The following is a 17841-nucleotide window of genomic DNA, read 5'->3' as shown; positions in this document are numbered from 1 at the left end:
AAGTAACTAGCAGAAACAAAGTTTCTTAGACAATTTTCTCTTGAACATGTGCTAAATTGTATTACCTTGCTAGCAAGGGAATTAACAAGGTGATTTTTGTTTGTTTTTGCTTTTTTGCCAATACAGAGACTGTATGGAAACAGAGGGGTTCTAGAGTTAGGAAACAAAATGCTTATATAAGCAGCTAGTTGAGGTGTTTTTGTTGTCGTTGTTTATTTGCTTGTTTTTGTTTTTAACAAGATAGAGTTTTCATTTCATAAGGTCATAAAACATCATGTCCACAGCAGTGATTACAAAGGAAGTCTAAGATAGGATGGCTGAAGGTGCTTGGTGCAGTGACTATCAAAAGAAAAAAAAAAGCACATTTAAGAAGCGCAGCAACTAGAAAAAGCCCGTGCGCGGCAATGAAGACCCTACGCAGCCAAAGATAAATAGATAGATAAATAAATAAATAAATAAATTTATATATATAAAAAAAGTGTATGATAAGACTATACACGATTGAAACTGAAATAAGTTTTTATCCTCTGTGTTGTCCAATCGGGCCAATTAACACAAAAGCATTAAGTAAACTGTGATTTAAATAAGTAGAACACTAAGCAAGTTCATTTTAAATGGTCCATTGCCAATTATTTCTCTCCAGCTATAAAGATATATAATGCATAATTCACCCATTTCTTACTTTTGGGACAAACATTTTTTCCTTTGACATAGAGCAACCCAAATGTCTCTATGTCCTACCTACTTCACAGGGTTGTTTGTGAAGATTAAATGAGATGATGACAGCTCTTTGAATATTTTATTTTTTTGTGAGATCCTAGATAAGAGCATATATATATTTTTAACATCTTTATTGGAGTATAATTGCTTTACAATAGTGTGTTAGTTTCTGTTGTATAACAAAATGAATCAGCTATACATATATCCCCATATCTCCTCCCTCTTGCGTCTCCCTCCCACCCTCCCTATCCCACCCCTCTAGGTGGTCACAAAGCACCGAGCTGATCTCCCTGTGCTATGCGGTTGCTTCTCACTAGCTATCGATTTTACATTTGGTAGTGTATATATGTCCATGCCACTCTCTCACTTTGTCCCAGCTCACCCTTCCCCCTCCCCGTGTCCTCATTCTTTGAATATTCTAAAGCACCAGACAACTATAACGCTGTGTGCCCTCTCACTTATTCTCACTCATGTAGCTTATACAATGGAGAAAAGATTTAAAAAATAAAATGTCTCTGCTGTTCTCTTAATCTGATGTAAACATTTATGTATTAGGTGGAATCATTTTTTCCTGGAAATATTTTAACAACTAGATAACTACCTGTTTAGATATCATACAATGTGAAGGCTGGGAGAGGAATTAGGTCAGTATTTCTCAGACTTTTGGATTTGATGAACCATTAAGAATAATAACAACAACAATGACAATAATGAAGAAGAGATAAACACTGAGTGGATAACTTTACATTTTACCAAGTAAGGACATTAAAAATCTAAAAAATTTTATATTTTTTGTTTCTTGAGAGGACAAGTTAACATCAAAAAATTTATGACATAGTAACAGAATAAAAGAATCTTTTAAAGTAAGTGCATTAACTTTAGGAAAAACTCATTACTTTTCCCTTCATTTTATCACAAATAGGGAACATTTCAATACAGATTGCTATCAGTCCTCAGATAGTGATTAGAATCCTTTAAAGACTATCAATAACTGCACCATAACCACTGGTCTATCTTTATTAAATGACTTACATTTCACAATAATGCCAACTCAAGTTAAACCAAGTATTTTTCCTAGGAGCTTACTTGAAACAATTGGCTTTTCCACAAACCAATAAATAAACATATCCACACAATACTTACATCTTGACAACTAACAGTTAAATAAGCCAAAGGGAAAAAAACAATAATATGTATGTGTTAAACATAATTTGCTAAGGTGTAAGATTGTGGACCTGGAATTTATGGGAAGTGTTACTGACCTTTGTTTTATGAGGTGATATGCTTTTTATTTTCTTCCACAACTAACGGAGCATCAAGTGTGGAACGTCTGTCTTTCAAGTTGCAGGTCAAAGTCACCACATTAAAGCTCCCCATAAGGCTAAACTTCAAATACGTGAGCCACGTGTGTTACAAAATTTTTTTTTCAAAGCTGCCAATGAAGTTGATTAGTTATTGACACATCAAGAAGGGAATTTTCTCAACCGCTGTGATTCCGAAAGTTTGGTTGCACCAAAGAGAAAGAGGTGAAGGAACGGAGGTTCTGGATACAAAGTCTCGGCTTGAGGGCCAGGGGAACTCAGGTTTAAACCGTTGCTGCAGACCCACCATCTGGGACAGGATGTAACTTTTACTTGGAAAGTGGTGGTGGTGTGCTACTATTTCGTGTTCCTTTTCTGAGGTTCCAAAAGGCTGGGACACACCCGGCCTTCCTCTGGCAGTTCTTCCTTGGTCTTTCTTGAGAAACCAGTCTCAGATCTCTCCCTTCTTCCCCAGACACTAACTCGGAGGTGGCGAGTTCTGTTTCACGGAGACCCCAAAGCGAGAGGCAAGGCGGGAAAAAACCCCCTCTCCTCGGCAGCGCGGGAGGCGGTGCAGGCGCCTTACGTAATCTGCGCGCTGCACGCTGGGAAATCCGCCTCCCCGAGCCTGCGCACTCGCGTGTACGCCGGGCTTCCTCGTTCCTGTGCTTTGGCTGACGAGTAAGTTCCCGATGCCGTCGAGCCGCAGACTGCTCTCGGGCAGGGGCTGTGGGGATGAGCGCCGATGAGAGTGTGACAGGGTGTGAAGCAAGGCAGTGAGAGAGGGTGGACACTTACCCGGAGGGTCTCTAGTGGAGCTGAAACGCTAGTGGGGAAGAAAGGAGGGGCGCGGCGGGAAGTGAGAAGCAAGATAGGTGGGATGGCCTGGTAGGCCGAGATGGCGGTGGGAGGAAAGAGAAGGTGAGGAGAAAACGGTTGCACAAGGCCTGGGGGTAGTGCTTGGTAATGCCGAAGGCACCAACACCTCAGATTGCACAGCCGGGGTCAATGGCTGTGAATGGTATTTGTCACAGGTGGCGAGGCCCAGCCTCTAGACCAGGCCTTGATTCAGCTGAGGGCTTAAACTATGACAGAAAATCTGTTTTTACAGAAGCAGAATTACCTAATTAGAAGAGTTTTGATTTGACATACATGCATGTTCTTTTACTTTGAGAGAGGTGAGAAGAGGTGTAAAAGGAAAAGGGAAGAGAAAAAAGAGGAAGGGAGACGAGAACCACTCTCGTGTTCGCTTCTCTGAAACATTCTCAGACTTTCCCAGGCAGAGTGAACACTACTGTGCATGTGTAGTATTTTCAGCGTCTTACCGTTATAGCGCTTAAATTTATATACTAGAAAGTTACCGACAGGAATGTAGAAGCACTATATGGAATTTACTAAACAGACATCTTTTTTTTTTTTTTGGTACGCGGGCCTCTCACTGTTGCGGCCTCTCCCGTTCCGGAGCACAGGCTCCGGACGTGCAGGCCCAGCGGCCATGGCTCACGGGCCCAGCCTTTCCGTGGCATGTGGGGTCTTCCCGGACCGGGGCACGAACCCGTGTCCCCAGCATCGGCAGGTGGACTCTCAACCACTGAGCCACCAGGGAAGCCCAAAACAGACATCTTTATTATTTGTTGTTGCTGTCTTTTTGTCATATATATGAATATTATACACGACTAAGCAAACAGATTCATTACAATTTTCCAGGTCAGCAGAGTTTCTCAAAAAGCAAGCAAAGTAAATGATAACTTGAGTGTAGACAGAGATCCTTATCTGTTAGGGTGTAGAGACTATACCATTCTAGGTTTCAACATTTTTCAAGCTTAAACTTAATCTTTCAGACTCCCAGAGAAATTATCTTCAGAATTTATGGGAAAGTAATTTAAAAGTAAAATTTGATGCTATATGAAGGTACGATAGGACAGTGGAAACAGAAGTCTCTTTTAGACTAGAAGAGATCTTGGTTCTAGTCTGGCACGGTTTTACATGTTTGAATTTGGTCAACTATCTCTGCCTCTATTTTCACATCTGTAAAATTGAGATTGAATTAGATGAACTGTAAGATTTGTTTCAACATTAGGATTTTGTGAAGGCTGAAAAATCCTGAATGAATCCTGATACAAGGCAGAAAGTGCCAAAGAGACAGGCTTGGCTGACTGCATATAGAGGGACTAGACGAAAATCATGGGGATGGCAGGTTGGCCCAGGTGATATATGACTTTGGATGCTCTACCATAAAATTTGAGCTTATTCTGGAGCAATGAATGGTCAAGGGAAGGTTTTTTGAGTTAAGGGAATGCAGTAATCAGAGTTTTGAAAGACTGCCCAAACAGCAGTTGGTAGAATGAAACAGAGAAGGGAGAATTTGAGTAGGTTAGGTAAGTGACAAATAATGAGAGCCCAAACTAACAGTGGCAGGAGGAGTGGAAAGAAAGGGAAGGATTCAAGAGAGCTGCAGCATGAGTTTGTACCTAAAATTGACATTGCTCTAAACTTTGCAGCTCTTGCCTCCAGAATATGGCCAGTCACCTTGTAAAACCTGATTCTAGAAATTGCAAGAGACCAAGAGAGTTGGAGGTAATCTTTGTGCTTGTGGAGCCGTACTCTTTTATTTTATATACGTCTCAAATTTTTTCCATTAAAGATAATTCTACTGATAAATGGAATTTAATGTCTTCATATTCCCAGAGCTGGGATTGTCCCAGCAGGAACTATGTTGACTCCAGCTGCCTTTTCACTAAGTATAGGCCTCCAGGAAACTATTGGGAGGTTTCTTTGTGGTAATTTGTGATCTAGAGACAGAAGTGGGTTCATGCCTTTATAATACATAAGACTTTACATAATTATTTTGATATCTAAGTAGGATACCTAGGTACTATACTTGCTGATAGTTTTGAAAAAGAGCACTGCATCCTGCCCTTCGTCACTACTACCCCACCAATTGATCTGTTTACATTTGGAACATTATTTGTTCCCTTAAAGATTATGTTATCTTGCAAAAATTTGCAAACATATGGCTGTTATCCAAATGAAAGTTTTGCTCTTTTGCTATGGAAAACATCTGCTGGCTCAAGATACAGGAAACTTTTTCATCAGGGGATTAATACTATTTTCAAAGTCTAAACACATAATAAAATTATTATGTTGAACAAAGTTGGGCCTAAAAGTTTCCTGGTTAATAAAATTACAAATAACTAATCAGGACACAAGAGTATATAATTTCCAGCATGTTTGCTTTTTTCTGAAAGAAGTTTTATTTGCTTTTTTTTTTTTTAACAAAATGTATATATCTTAAGCATCTTGCTAGCAATTTACGTATTTTCTCTACTTTCTTTTGTTAGCCTCAAATGCCAGATAGTCCACAACTGTCCTGTCTTGGAAAATCAGATTCTTCTTTCTCTGAAAGCTCTGGACTATTTTATAAAGATGAAGCCCTGGAGAAAGATTTGAATGGTGATCTATAAAGTGCTTGTATTTCTATACATTGATATTATAATATGGAAAGTTTATTATAGTTAACTTAGTGATTTATTTTTGAACAGATATGAGCAAGGAAATTAATCTAATGTTGTCTACATATGCAAAGATCTTAAGGCAAGTACTTACAGTATATTCTCTTGATTTTACACACAGAAGTTTTCTTCTGGAAACTCCGTAATGGGAAGTTTAGTGCAGGGGCTACAAAACCTATCTAGTAATTATAATTTTGAAATTTCTTATTCTACCTCAGTTTCTTATAATAGATTAGTTGTTTATTTTCAAAGACTACCGTTTCTACTAAACATCTTTTGATACTCTCAGAGTTGAAACGAGGCTGGATATATTTTATTCTCTATCAATAGATGATAAAACACTTAAATTTTTATGAAAAAACTTTCAGAAAGATACCATTTGGTGAAGTTAACCATAATAATAGAGTGATATTAAAGATAAATATATTTATGAAATGTTTAAATATTATCAATATATATTTGAAGGCTGAATTTAAATATTCTATTGGCCTGAGACTATCATGTTTTATAAGATGTTTTTTAAAACTACTGGACAGTCACTGTATTTGAATAATGGTTTGTGTGGCTGTTAAGATAATGTATATAGTTTAATATTAGAATTATAATGGGTAAGATACACATTCTGCTGTGTGAAGGGACTTTGAGTAGTCAAAAATATTTGTGGAACTAATTTAACTTTTACTGAGCAGTGCTTGTAAATTAATGAAGCTTTTTGATGTACAAAGCCATTTAAATGAAATAGCTAACAAATATAGCATAATAGAACACGTCACTATGATAGTGTATTTAGATGTTATGACTATTTAGTTTAATGTAAAACTTTTTTTCCCCATTAGTGAGAGAGCAGCAGTAGATGCATCTTATATTGACGAGATAGATGGACTCTTCAAAGAAGCCAATACTATTGAAAACTTTCTAATACAGAAAAGAGAGCTCCTGAGACAGAGGTTTACGGTGATTGCAAACACACTACACAGATAAAATTGTGTACTTAAAATAAGCTGAGAATTTAAGCCCAGTATTGTTGTAATGAAAGAATGGCATTTGTGCTCTGAATGCTCTCCAGTTGTTAAGAAAATGTATACCTTAAATATAGAAGGGGAAACTCCTTAAATTTCTTTTCTCGATTTAAAAGGGGCATTAAGCTGGACATTAATATGATACATAGCTTTTCTTTTGAGAGTCAAATATTTGTCATATTTTATAAAAGTGTAAACTATTTAAATTGTATATGGAGCCTCTTCTTTTTTTTTCTTAAACCTCCTAACCTTTCTTAAATTTCTAAGACTCAGTGAGTTAATTTGATAATATTTAACAACATTGCACTTTTTCTTTTAGAATATTTTGTTTAAATAGCAGATAGATAGCTTTGGAGATGGTTTTAAGATGTTTTTCATGGTCAGCATTGAAAAAAATTAAAACCCAAAAGTAATTTGTCCAGTTTCTCAATATGTAGTTAAACTGTGCTATTGCTATTTAATATTACCATTTGATTATTTTCACTATTATTATTATACATTGCTAATAAAAATTTGGTTTAAAATTATTGTCTTGTGGTAAAATAAAAACCAGAAATTACTAACCAGAACTTTATATGAATTGACTTTTTTACACATCAGCCATATCAATGGTACAGTTAATGAAGTATATTTAGAAGCCTTAGCAGCTAGCTGTGTGGTATAGGATAAAGATTAGTGGTCCAGAAGTAAAGAGATTGTTTAAACAATTCAATCTCAGTGAGTCATTTCAATCCTATTATAATTCAGAAATTGAATTCGGACTAGGAAATCTCTACTATTTATCTAGCTGAAAAAATTCTCTCTTTGTTGGAAGGTACTGCTATGATTTTATTGAAAACTTTTAATGTTATATAATTACATGTGATAGCTATATTGATCAGATTTTTAAAAATCACAGCACCAATTGTTCAATCATACAGATAATTCGATCTATTATTTGTATATTTTGCCTATATAAGCAATTACAAATTTGGACATATTTACAGGCAGTACTACAGGGAATTTGGTATTCCTCAGGTGGACAGCATGTTTGCCTTGCTGCCTTCTAAATGTTAAAATCTCATTTCATCAAATTACTATTTTAAGTCATATATACCACATATAATAAATATTCATACAAGAAAGCACTGAAAACAGTGAAATAAAAGAATATTTACTAAAAGTATTGGTTATTAAGTGGAAAATATTACTTGGTTTGTAGAGGGATATGTTAACGTCACAGGATAGGTTGGAGGTCAATGAAGATTAGAAATGGGATTTTTAAAATTTTTTATTAAAAAAATTTTTTTAAACATCTTTATTGGAGTATAATTGATTTACATTGTTGTATTAATTTCTGTTGTATAACAAAGTGAATCATCTATACATATACATATATCGCCATATCCCCTACCTCTTGCGTCTCCCTCCCACTCTCTCTATCCCACCCCTCTAGGTGGTCACAAAGTATCCAGCTGATCTCCCTGTGCTATGCGGCTGCTTCCCGCTAGCTATCTGTTTTACATTTGGTAGTGTATATTTGTCAATGCCACTCTCTCACTTTGTCCCAGGTTACCCTTCCCCCTCCCCATGTCCTCAAGTCCGTTCTCTACATCTGTGTCTTTATTCCTGTCCTGCCTCTAGGTTCTTCAGAACCATTTTTTTTTTTTTAGATTCCATGTATATGTGTTAGCATACGGTATTTGTTTTTCTCTTTCTGACTTACTTCACTCTGTATAACAGAGTCTAGGTCCATCCATAGAAATGGGATTTTTAAATACTGAGTGCAACAGGAAGACTGTCTCTGAGTTGATATGACAAATCAGCTGGATTTTGAGTTATTCTGTTACCTGAGAGTTATTTAATGTAAATACGAAGATGACTCTGCTGGCCTATCATCATTAAGAAATGTTCTTGAGTTATTTTTTTCCTAAGCATTTGTTATTAATGTGAAAGATAAGGCTAACATTGTTTCAGAGTGGATTTCGCATTATATTTGTTATATCTTGATAGTGTCACCATTGTTCAGCATCTGGTTCTTCCCTGTGTAGGTTAAATTTGATCATTTCATTGGGTGTGTATAAGACTAGGGAACTGATTTTTAGTCACAGTGTGTTTACTGGTCAGAACATCTACCTCCGGGGAAAAAGTTCCTGAAAGCGTAATTAATGCTTATTTTTTAATCAAATTGGATGTCTTTGGTACCATCCACATGAGAATAATTATCTCACAACTGGAAATATGCTATTGCAGGAATATATTTGCCCTTTGATTTATACTTATCACTCATTTCAATAAGATTTCATAAAGTTTATAAATTATTCTTCACTAATTACAAATCAAAATATATTTTGAGTCTCTTTGTACATCATGATCTGCTAGACACTGTGGGGAGTACAGAATAGTTTAAGATACTCTGTTCTCCCTTCTGACAAGTTTGACCACTCTTTTTTTTTTAACATCTGTATTGGAGCATAATTGCTTTATGATGGTGTGTTAGTTTCTGCTTTATAACAAAGTGAATCAGCTATACATATACATATATCCCCATATCTCCTCCCTCCTGCGTCTCCCTCCCACCCTCCCTATCCCACCCATCTAGGTAGTCACAAGGCGCCGAGCTGATCTCCCTGTGTAAGCACTCTTTTCTTGAAATACACTTACGTGTCTTTGCTAGGAAGACATGATATGTCAATGTTAAAAGTATTTCTGTGGCACTAACTCCTTTTAGTGGAAGTTACTAGAAGGCTTTCGCAAGGGGGTCAGATAGGTAGATTTTTTTTTTTTTTTTTTTGCAGTACGCGGGCCTCTCACTGTTGTGCCCTCTCCCGTTGCGGAGCGCAGGCTCCGGACGCGCAGGCTCAGTGACCATGGCTCACGGGCCTAGTTGCTCTGCGGCATGTGGGATCTTCCCGGACCGGGGCACGAACCCACCTCTCCTGCATGGGCAGGCGGACTCTTAACCACTGCGCCACCAGGGAAGACCAGATAGGTAGATTTTTTTTTCTTTTTTGGTACGCGGGCCTCTCACTGCCGTGGCCTCTCCCGTTGCGGAGCACTGGCCCCGGACGCGCAGGCCCAGCGGCCATGGCCCACGGGCCCAGCCGCTCCGCGGCATGCGGGATCCTCCCGGACCGGGGCACGAACCCGCGTGCCTCGCATCGGCAGGCGGACTCCCAACCACTGTGCCACCAGGGAAGCCCCAGATAGGTAGATTTTGAAATGGGTTTTTGGAAAGGAAAGAGGGAGGATATTTCAGGCAGGGAAAAATTTGATCAGAGGCACAGAAGAAAAAAACGTGGTAAGTCATTTTACTGGGCTGAGAATTCACAAAGGGGAATAGTGTATCATCTAAACTGCTAGAGAGCAGGACAGAATCTGTTCTCAATTTGTAGCACAGTATTTGATACATTGGAGCTCAGAAATGTTTGTTAAATTAATAAATTATTTATGATTATTAGTTTTTTAAGGGTATACCTTCACAGGGCTTTAGTCATACTAGATTGTTAGAGAATGTTTTGCAAATTAAGTGAATAGAAAAGGAAAGGTGAGATGCTAGAAAGGCAGAGAGACAAAGGATGAAAGGTAGGTTGTGGCCAGATTGTAAAGTCCTTTGTTGACAGATTAAATTTGGACTTTATTCTGTAAAGGAAGAGGAGATCTGAATCATTCAGAGGAGAGGAGTGGCGTAATGAAATTTATCCCCTGGATCAACTGAATTGTAGTGTGAGGACAGATTTGAAAGAGGAAAGTTTAGGGAGGGAGACCACTATTGGTGGTCCAATTTCAGTATTTCTAACAGCAACTTACTATAGATAGGTTGTTGGGATACTTGTTCTGGAAATGAGACCAAGAGTGGTTGCAGGCATTTTGAAGTCCTGCCCTTTAATCCCCACCCCCTTCTATTCTGTCAGTGAGCCAGGGACAGCCCAGGAAGTGAGCGTTTCACTGCCAGTCAATGTGAGGATTTGGAAATCACAGATCTGCTGCTACTGAACTCGATACAAAGATGTTTTTTCAAATCTTTCTACGTTTCGTCAGCAATCTTTCTACCATTGTAACTGATTTCCTTTCTGTGGTAGTACACTGGATTCCAGGTAGGGGATTTGCCCCTTCCTCTTCCTCTTTCTCCTTTTTCTACCAGCCTGAACTTAGATCTCTGTGCCTCTTTCCTGAAGAATACTAGGGGCTTCTGAAGTTTTCCAATCTGTGTGGAGCAGATACAGGCGGCAGCACTGCAGAGCTGGGAGTTAAAGAAGATTGAGTCAGGATTTGTTTACTTGTTTTCAGGGAAACAGCCTTTCTGTTTGTATATTTTATACAACATAAAGGGGTGGGATTCAGGGTTTAGGAATTCTCTTGGATCTGCAATAGGAAGAATATTCACTATTTAGAATTTTCTCATTTGAGAATCATTGCTACATGTTCTAATGTAAATGTTTGGTTCTTCTGTTTGCATTCTGGGGGACTGCCTTAAAACCTCTGTTTATTGTTTTGTAGCTTTCTGTTGTATCTACTAACTGTTACATGATTTTATTCTTGAAATTGGCTTATATAGAGCTATTAGACATCATACTGATATGCACTAAAAACTTTAAAGTTATTTAATTCGGGGGTGGTGGTGATGGTGTGACGAATTGGGAGATTGGGATTGACATATATACACTAATATGTATAAAATGGATAACTAATAAGAACCTGCTGTATAAAAAATAAATAAAATTCAAAAACAAAACAAAACAAAAAAACAAGAGAAAACCTCATTGTCCTTCAACCACACATTCCCATTGTTCTTGAAACCTGCTTTATGGGGGGATGGCACCTGAAGAAGGAAAATAACAACCGCCCAGGCTGTTATATCTTTCTGATAAATACCAGGCTGCAGTCACTTGTGAACGTTTCCCTCATTAGGTTTGGGTAATTAATTGCTGAGTCTTGCTGCTTTCTTTTGAGAAAGGGACAGTATATAAAATATATCTTATAAAAAAATATGCTGCATCTGATTTAAGAATAAATGCTCAATTTCAGGGCTGCAAAAAAATGAAAAATAAAAAAATAAATTATTTAATTCAGTAATGTAGTGCTTGCTCTACGTAAGGCAATGTGTTAGGTAATGGGGTGGAGACAAAAACAAGACCCTGTACTCAAGGAGTACTGGTAGTAGAAGTCATAAACTATATTCATCTTTATCACACTAGGTGGAGTAAGACAAATGCCGTAAGAGAGCTAAAACAGATGCTGTGTGATTTTAGACTAAGGAGAATCAGTTCTTACTATATGAAATGGGAATATTGTGTTTATGAAGATGGTGACATCTTGAAGGATGCATCACCTTAAGTAGATGAGAAATATCCTAGGTGAAGACAGGTATACGATTATGATGAGAAGAGACTGGAGAGCAGTCCAGTTTGGCTGGAGGAGAAGGTATTAGTGAGAGGCATTACTGGACAGGTAGGTTGGTGTGAGACTGTACAGTGCCTTCATCAATGCCTGGCCAAGTAGTTCAGACCTTATTTGGTAGACAGTGAGGAGTCATTAGTAAAGGTTTTATAGAGGAATATACAACACAATCAGATCTGTGGCTTAGAAGATGAATTCAGTAGCAGTGCTCCCTAATGCTTTTACGTTATAGCTCACATAGAAAATGATAATATTTTTACTGCATAGTGGAGTAAATTGGATGGGATCTGGAACCCCATGAGCTGTGTAGAGCTGGAGGTGATTGACATGGGGCCTCGGCCATCCTAAGGACTAAGGGGATCAAGAGGCCCACCAATTAGGAAGCTCTGGCATAGATGATAGCTTCCCTATCTAGTTTCAATGTGGGAGGCTGTGATAATATCCATCTAAGAGGTTGTGAGGACCTAAATTATGACAGTAGAAAGGAAGTTACTGCTAGGCAAGAGAATATGAAGCATCAGTGCTTATGAGAACAGGTTCAGGCTGCAAGAAAAATTGGGGGAGCTACCCAGGAGAGGTGGACTGGTAAAAATCTTTGCAAAGGATTTGTCCCAGGCACCCTTGCAAACTTCTGAGCCCTAGTAATATATAATGGCTACCCTATATCATCCCCTTGTCCTCTTCCTGGCATTGTGTGGGTATAATCAGCAGAATTTAACCACTTATTGAATGTTAGGGGGACAGTGAAGGAAGACAAATTCAAGGCCCACAGAGATTTTGAAGCTATGTTATTTAGCAGGTGGGAAAATTGATTTGGAAGGGAGAAAATGAAAAATTCTCTTTTGACATGTTGAGAGTCACCTGCAAGAAGTAATTGGTGAAAATAAGGGACTAGATGAGATTACCAAGGGAGAGTGCTGAGGTTAAAGAGTAAAGGTCCAAGGTCAGACTTTAGGAACACATTCATGAGGTGATAAGAAGAGGAACCAATAAAGGGAATTAACTTTTGGAAATTATCTATTATTATTATATTTAATTATGATGATGGACTTGAACAGGAAGTTTTATCTGCCTTTTATTCTCATTATCCACATTTTATCATTGAAAAATCTGAGGCTCAGAGAGATTAGTAACTTGCCCAAGGTTGCTAGCTAGTAAGTAGGAAGCTGGCATAAAGCAAACAGAGGAAGCAGGAAAGTTAGAAAAGTGCAATGTCTCAGAAGCTAAGAATAGAAAGGTGTTTAAGGAGCTGGTGCCTACAATATCAAGCACTATGGGAAATATGAAGAATATATAATAAACTGCCACCAGGATGCTATGGAGTACAGAACATATAAACATGTAAATGTTTTCTAAAATGTAACATGTTTTAAGTTTATGAATCTCTATTAAGACAAATACCCAATCAGGGTATTCAGTTTACTTCTACTTAAGTAAGAGGAGTAAAAGATCTGACCTCAGGGAACTTATTTTAATCTAAGAGTGAAAATAAGATAAATATGCATAATAATAATAAAAGTAGTAAGATAAATACCAGAGGGTTTCCTTTTCTAAGTTTTCAAAGCATCCTCTTTATACCTCTAATCTTGTGGTTCTCAAATTTTATTGTAGTATGCCTAAGAATACCTGCTTGCCCTACCTCAGAGATTCTGATTTCTTAGTCCAGAGTGGGGTCCATGAAATCTGCTCATTAGCAATAACACCAGGTATTTCTGGTTACAAGTAGACCCCAGGCCAGACCTTGAGAAATAATGCTCAAACAAAACGCTGACTACAGTATAAATGATCTACTTATATGTCTGTTTCCTAGCAGTGAGTTCCTTTACGTTTGAGTTCTAACACTTTTTATCCCTCAGCAGTGCCTATCACTTTGTTGAATGAATAAATAATTCAAAGAAAGAAGATATTACATCTTGTTGATTGGTCATTGAAAGCTACATAAATAATAGGTAACATTGTTTGAGGGACTTCCATGGTGGCGAAGTGGTTGGGAATCCGCCTGCCAATGCAGGGCACACAGGTTCGATCCCTGGTCTGGGAAGATCCCACATGCCATGGAGCAACTAAGCCCGTGAGTCACAACTACTGAGCTTGTGCTCTAGAGCCCGCAAGCCACAACTACTGAGCCCCTGTGCCACAATTACTGAAACCCAGGTGCCTAGAGCCTGTGCTCCGCAACAAGAGAAGCCGCCGCAGTGAGAAGCCCATGCACTGCTATGAAGAGTAGCCCCTGCTCACCGCAACTAGAGAAAGCCTGCACGCAGCAACAAAGACCCAATGCAGTCAAAAATAAATTTAAAAAAATTTATAAAAAAAGACTCAAAAATTGTTTGAGTATTTACTATGTTCTAAAAACTTAATATAACCTAACCTGTTTATTATTTATAGCCTTAGGAGAAATAAGGATTATTATTATTCCTATCTTAGAAGGAGGAAGCAGCACAGAGAGGTGGTCTTCCTCAAGGCTAATTATTTCGAAAATGGGAGGCCAAGATTTGAACCCAAGCATTCTAGAGCCAGTCAGAGCCTGGGCCCACACTCTTAAGTATTACACTATGCTGCCTCTTAAAGGAAATAGCATTTCAGATAGACTTTGAACAATAGATAAAATTTCCTTAGGGATAGATTAGTGGGAAGGACATTCAGGGTGAAAGTGAATTTTCTTTGGGAAATCAGGAAATAGTTGGGTTTGACCAAATTGTTACTTATAGGAAAGTAGAAGGACTCAAGTGCTCTAAACTCAATTTTTGAAAGAGTTTGAAAGAAGTGGGATAATAGATACAATATTATAAAATGTTCTGCTAAAACAATAGTGTCCCTATGTTTTAGTTAGGTTTTCTAGTTTAGACTTCATCACTGTTAAAGTTTTATGAAATAAAATAAAAGACTATATTTTATAGTATCTAATTAATTTTGTACTTGACCACCCCTCTATGTTAGGAAATACTGCCTGTGAACACTGAATAAATATGAAATAAAGGGATAATTTTCAGCTCTATTATAAAATAATGACTTTTTTGTGGCTTTTGAATTTCTGGTAATTTCAGACCAGGTTTCACTGCATAATTTAATTTATGATACCTTTTTCCTAGAAAATGCCATGTTCACTCGTGTGTGTACCATTAAAATAGCAGAAATTAGGGGCTCCCCTGGTGGCGCAGTGGTTAAGAATCCGCCTGCCAATGCAGGGGACATGGGTTTGAGCCCTGGTCCGGGAAGATCCCACATGCCGTGGAGCAACTAAGCCTGAGCGCCACAACTACTGAACCCACGTGCCACAACTACTGAAGCCCACACGCATAGTGCCTGTGCTCCGCAACAAGAGAAGCCACCGCAATGAGAAGCCCATGCACTGCAACGAAGAGTAGTCCCCACTACCCACAACTAGAGAAAGCCACGCAGCAACGAAGACCCAACGCAGCCAAAAATAAATAAATAAATAAAAATTTTAAAAAATGGCAGAAATTAAATTGCAGATCCTATTAAATTCTCATAAATCACTATGAAATCTTTGGGATCACATTCTGGTGTACCTAAAGTACTGAGGTCAATGTAATTATGATAATATTGAATGGTGGGTATTTTTTATTATAACAATGATGTGTAGCTATTAGTACATCTGTGCTTAGCATGTAGATTCAGTGTTGTGAAAAGACCAGCATTGTTCAACTATGAGAAATGACAATAGTGGTAACTAAAGTCCTGAGTTAATTCTTAGGCAGATTTGTACTGCAAGAACACAAAAAGGATTATTGTGGTTCAAAAATGGAGAACCAAAGAGTTGGTGGTCTGAGAATGAGGAAGAAGAGGAATTTGGGGACTATATTTGGTGTTAGGTTTATACTTCTCTTACCAGTAGATGAGAATATTGTCTATGGAGAAACAGGAATGTTCATAGAAGATTGGTAAAATTTTTGTGCTTTTGATTTCCTCTTCACAGTGTTGAAGAAGTACATGGAAAATACTCATCAGAAAAAAGTGATTTTCAGTAAGCGGAAGAGCCTTCCGTGTATTGCACCACTTTTAACCACGGTGGAGGAGACTCCGCAGATCATCTCTGCTCGAGTCCGGGGACATTTTCCTAAGTGGCTCAATGGCTATCTGCTTCGAATTGGACCTGGGAAGTTCGAGTATGGGAAGGATAAGTAAGCCTTGATTTTGGAGAACAATTTGGATTTCTTAGCATGGACTGGTTCTATGGAATATGCATTAATATCTGCTTCCTCTCTGAGGCTAACATTGCCATGCGCTCCGTTTGATTACAGATGAGGAAACTATAGTCTACAGAAAAAAAATGGAGATTTAATTCTTTTTTAAAAGTTTTGACTTTTCTGCTTTGCAGAATATTGTAAATTTTAAGTCATCTGAAAGTTTATGCTAAAAGAGAAGTGTCAGGAACTATCTATAGGACTAGCAAGCTCTATTTCATCACAAGTTCCTGCAGGAAGGGGCAATGTCTTCACCTCATACCACTCCCTTACCCAGTACTCCCCAGACACAATGGCTCTTTCAGTTCCTCAAACCAGGCATGTTTATTTTTGCTCAGGGTCTTGGCATTGGCTTGCTCATCTCTCTTCCCAAGTCTGATTCTTGTCATTCAGATATGAGCTCAAATTTCACATCCTTTGAGCCTTCCCTGATCTCCCAATCTAAAAATGCTACTATTTTTTATATTACCTATTTTAATTCTCTGCATTATCAATATCCAGCATATTTTTGTTTGTTTATTTATTTATTAGCTGTGTTTCCTCACTAGATGGCAGTCCCATGACGGTGGGGATGTTTTCTTGTTAAACCCATATCCCCAATATCTAGGATAGTGCCCTGTACTTAAATAGCACTCAATAAATATATGTAAATAATTGAAAAAATCCAATAACTCTTTAGTGAATTATTTCTCTGTGTGTCTACAGGGACATGAAGTGATGTGAAGAAACCACTATGGTCAGGAAAAAACCTACTAATCTACTAATCTACTAATCTACTGGCTGTACTAATTTACTTTTTCACCAACAGTGCGTGAGTGTTCTCTTTTCTGCACATCCTCCCCAACACTTGTTATTTCTTGTCTTTTCAATAATAGCCATTCTAACAGGTGGAGGGTGGTATGTCATTGTGGTTTTGATTTGCACATGCCTGATGACTAGTGATGTTGAGCATTTGTTCATGTACCTGTTGACCATCTGTATGTCTTTTTCTGGAAAATGTCTATACAGATCTTCAGCCCATTTTAAAACCAGGTTTATGTTTTTTTGCTATTGAGTGTATGAGTTCTTTATATATTTTAGATATTAACTGAATTTGTTTGCCCTCATTTAAAAAAATTTCATACTGTCATAAGCCTTTTTATCTGTGTTGCTACAAAATCTGAATGACTATTACTTTTAATGGCTGGATGATATTCCAGAAATCACTGCCCTTTAAAAAAATATGATAAAATACACATTACATAAAATTTTCCATCTAAAATTTGCCAACTATTTTTGAGCGTACATTCATTAGCATTAAGTACATTCACACTGCTGTGCTATCATCACCACCGTCCATCTACTTTTCATCTTGCAAAACTGAAACTCTGTACCCATTAAACAGTAACTCCCATGCTCCCCTTCCCCAAGCTCCTGGCAACCACCTAATTGTACCTTCTATTAGTTATATCATTCCTGTGGGCCTAGTGGGAATCTGATTACGGTCCTATTGTGTTTCTCCAGCTGTTGTTAGAAACATATCAAGAATTAGGGGCATGTTTAAGATATATTTCTTAATAACCCAGATATTTTAATTTGCTGAACCTGTTGCATCTTGTCTTTACTGAATATTAGACTTTTAAAATGCCACCGCTAGAAGGAAACAAAATGCAGTGTTCTTCCACCACCCTACCCCTCCCCAACCAGCTGCTGCAAGAAGCCC

At 37.9% G+C, this 17841-nt stretch overlaps 2 protein-coding genes across 2 annotated transcripts in view; both read left to right on the top strand.

The window, feature by feature from the left end:
• The first annotated feature begins 2723 nt into the window (after window positions 1-2723).
• TEX12 (testis expressed 12) lies at window positions 2724-7101 on the top strand. Its single transcript, XM_060017953.1, has 5 exons — window positions 2724-2782; window positions 4523-4598; window positions 5363-5474; window positions 5564-5615; window positions 6370-7101. The coding sequence occupies exons 1-5, from the start codon at window positions 2757-2759 to the stop codon at window positions 6512-6514; spliced, it is 411 nt and encodes a 136-aa protein (XP_059873936.1). The 5' UTR covers window positions 2724-2756; the 3' UTR covers window positions 6515-7101.
• Window positions 7102-10496: 3395 nt separating this feature from the next.
• The window catches only part of BCO2 (beta-carotene oxygenase 2), a 43895-nt gene continuing 36550 nt past the window's right edge, over window positions 10497-17841 (top strand). Inside the window, exons 1-2 of the mRNA XM_060017952.1 lie at window positions 10497-10628; window positions 15872-16076. Of these exons, the coding sequence (XP_059873935.1) occupies window positions 10541-10628; window positions 15872-16076 (293 nt within the window). The 5' untranslated portion in view covers window positions 10497-10540. The remainder of the gene's footprint in view (window positions 10629-15871; window positions 16077-17841) is intronic.

This window comes from Delphinus delphis, chromosome 8 (assembly GCF_949987515.2).
Source record: "Delphinus delphis chromosome 8, mDelDel1.2, whole genome shotgun sequence".
Lineage (NCBI taxonomy): Eukaryota > Metazoa > Chordata > Mammalia > Artiodactyla > Delphinidae > Delphinus > Delphinus delphis.
Note: the sequence above shows the minus strand (reverse complement) of the source record. Positions and strands in the feature narration are given on the sequence as shown.

Coding starts and splice junctions, on each gene's coding strand:
- TEX12 (XM_060017953.1), top strand. CDS start 2,757: ATGAGCGCCGATGAGAGTGTGACAGG. Junction 2,783..4,522: donor GCCGATGAGAGTGTGACAGG/GTGTGAAGCAAG, acceptor TAAACTTTGCAG/CTCTTGCCTCCAGAATATGG. Junction 5,616..6,369: donor ACATATGCAAAGATCTTAAG/GCAAGTACTTAC, acceptor TTTCCCCATTAG/TGAGAGAGCAGCAGTAGATG.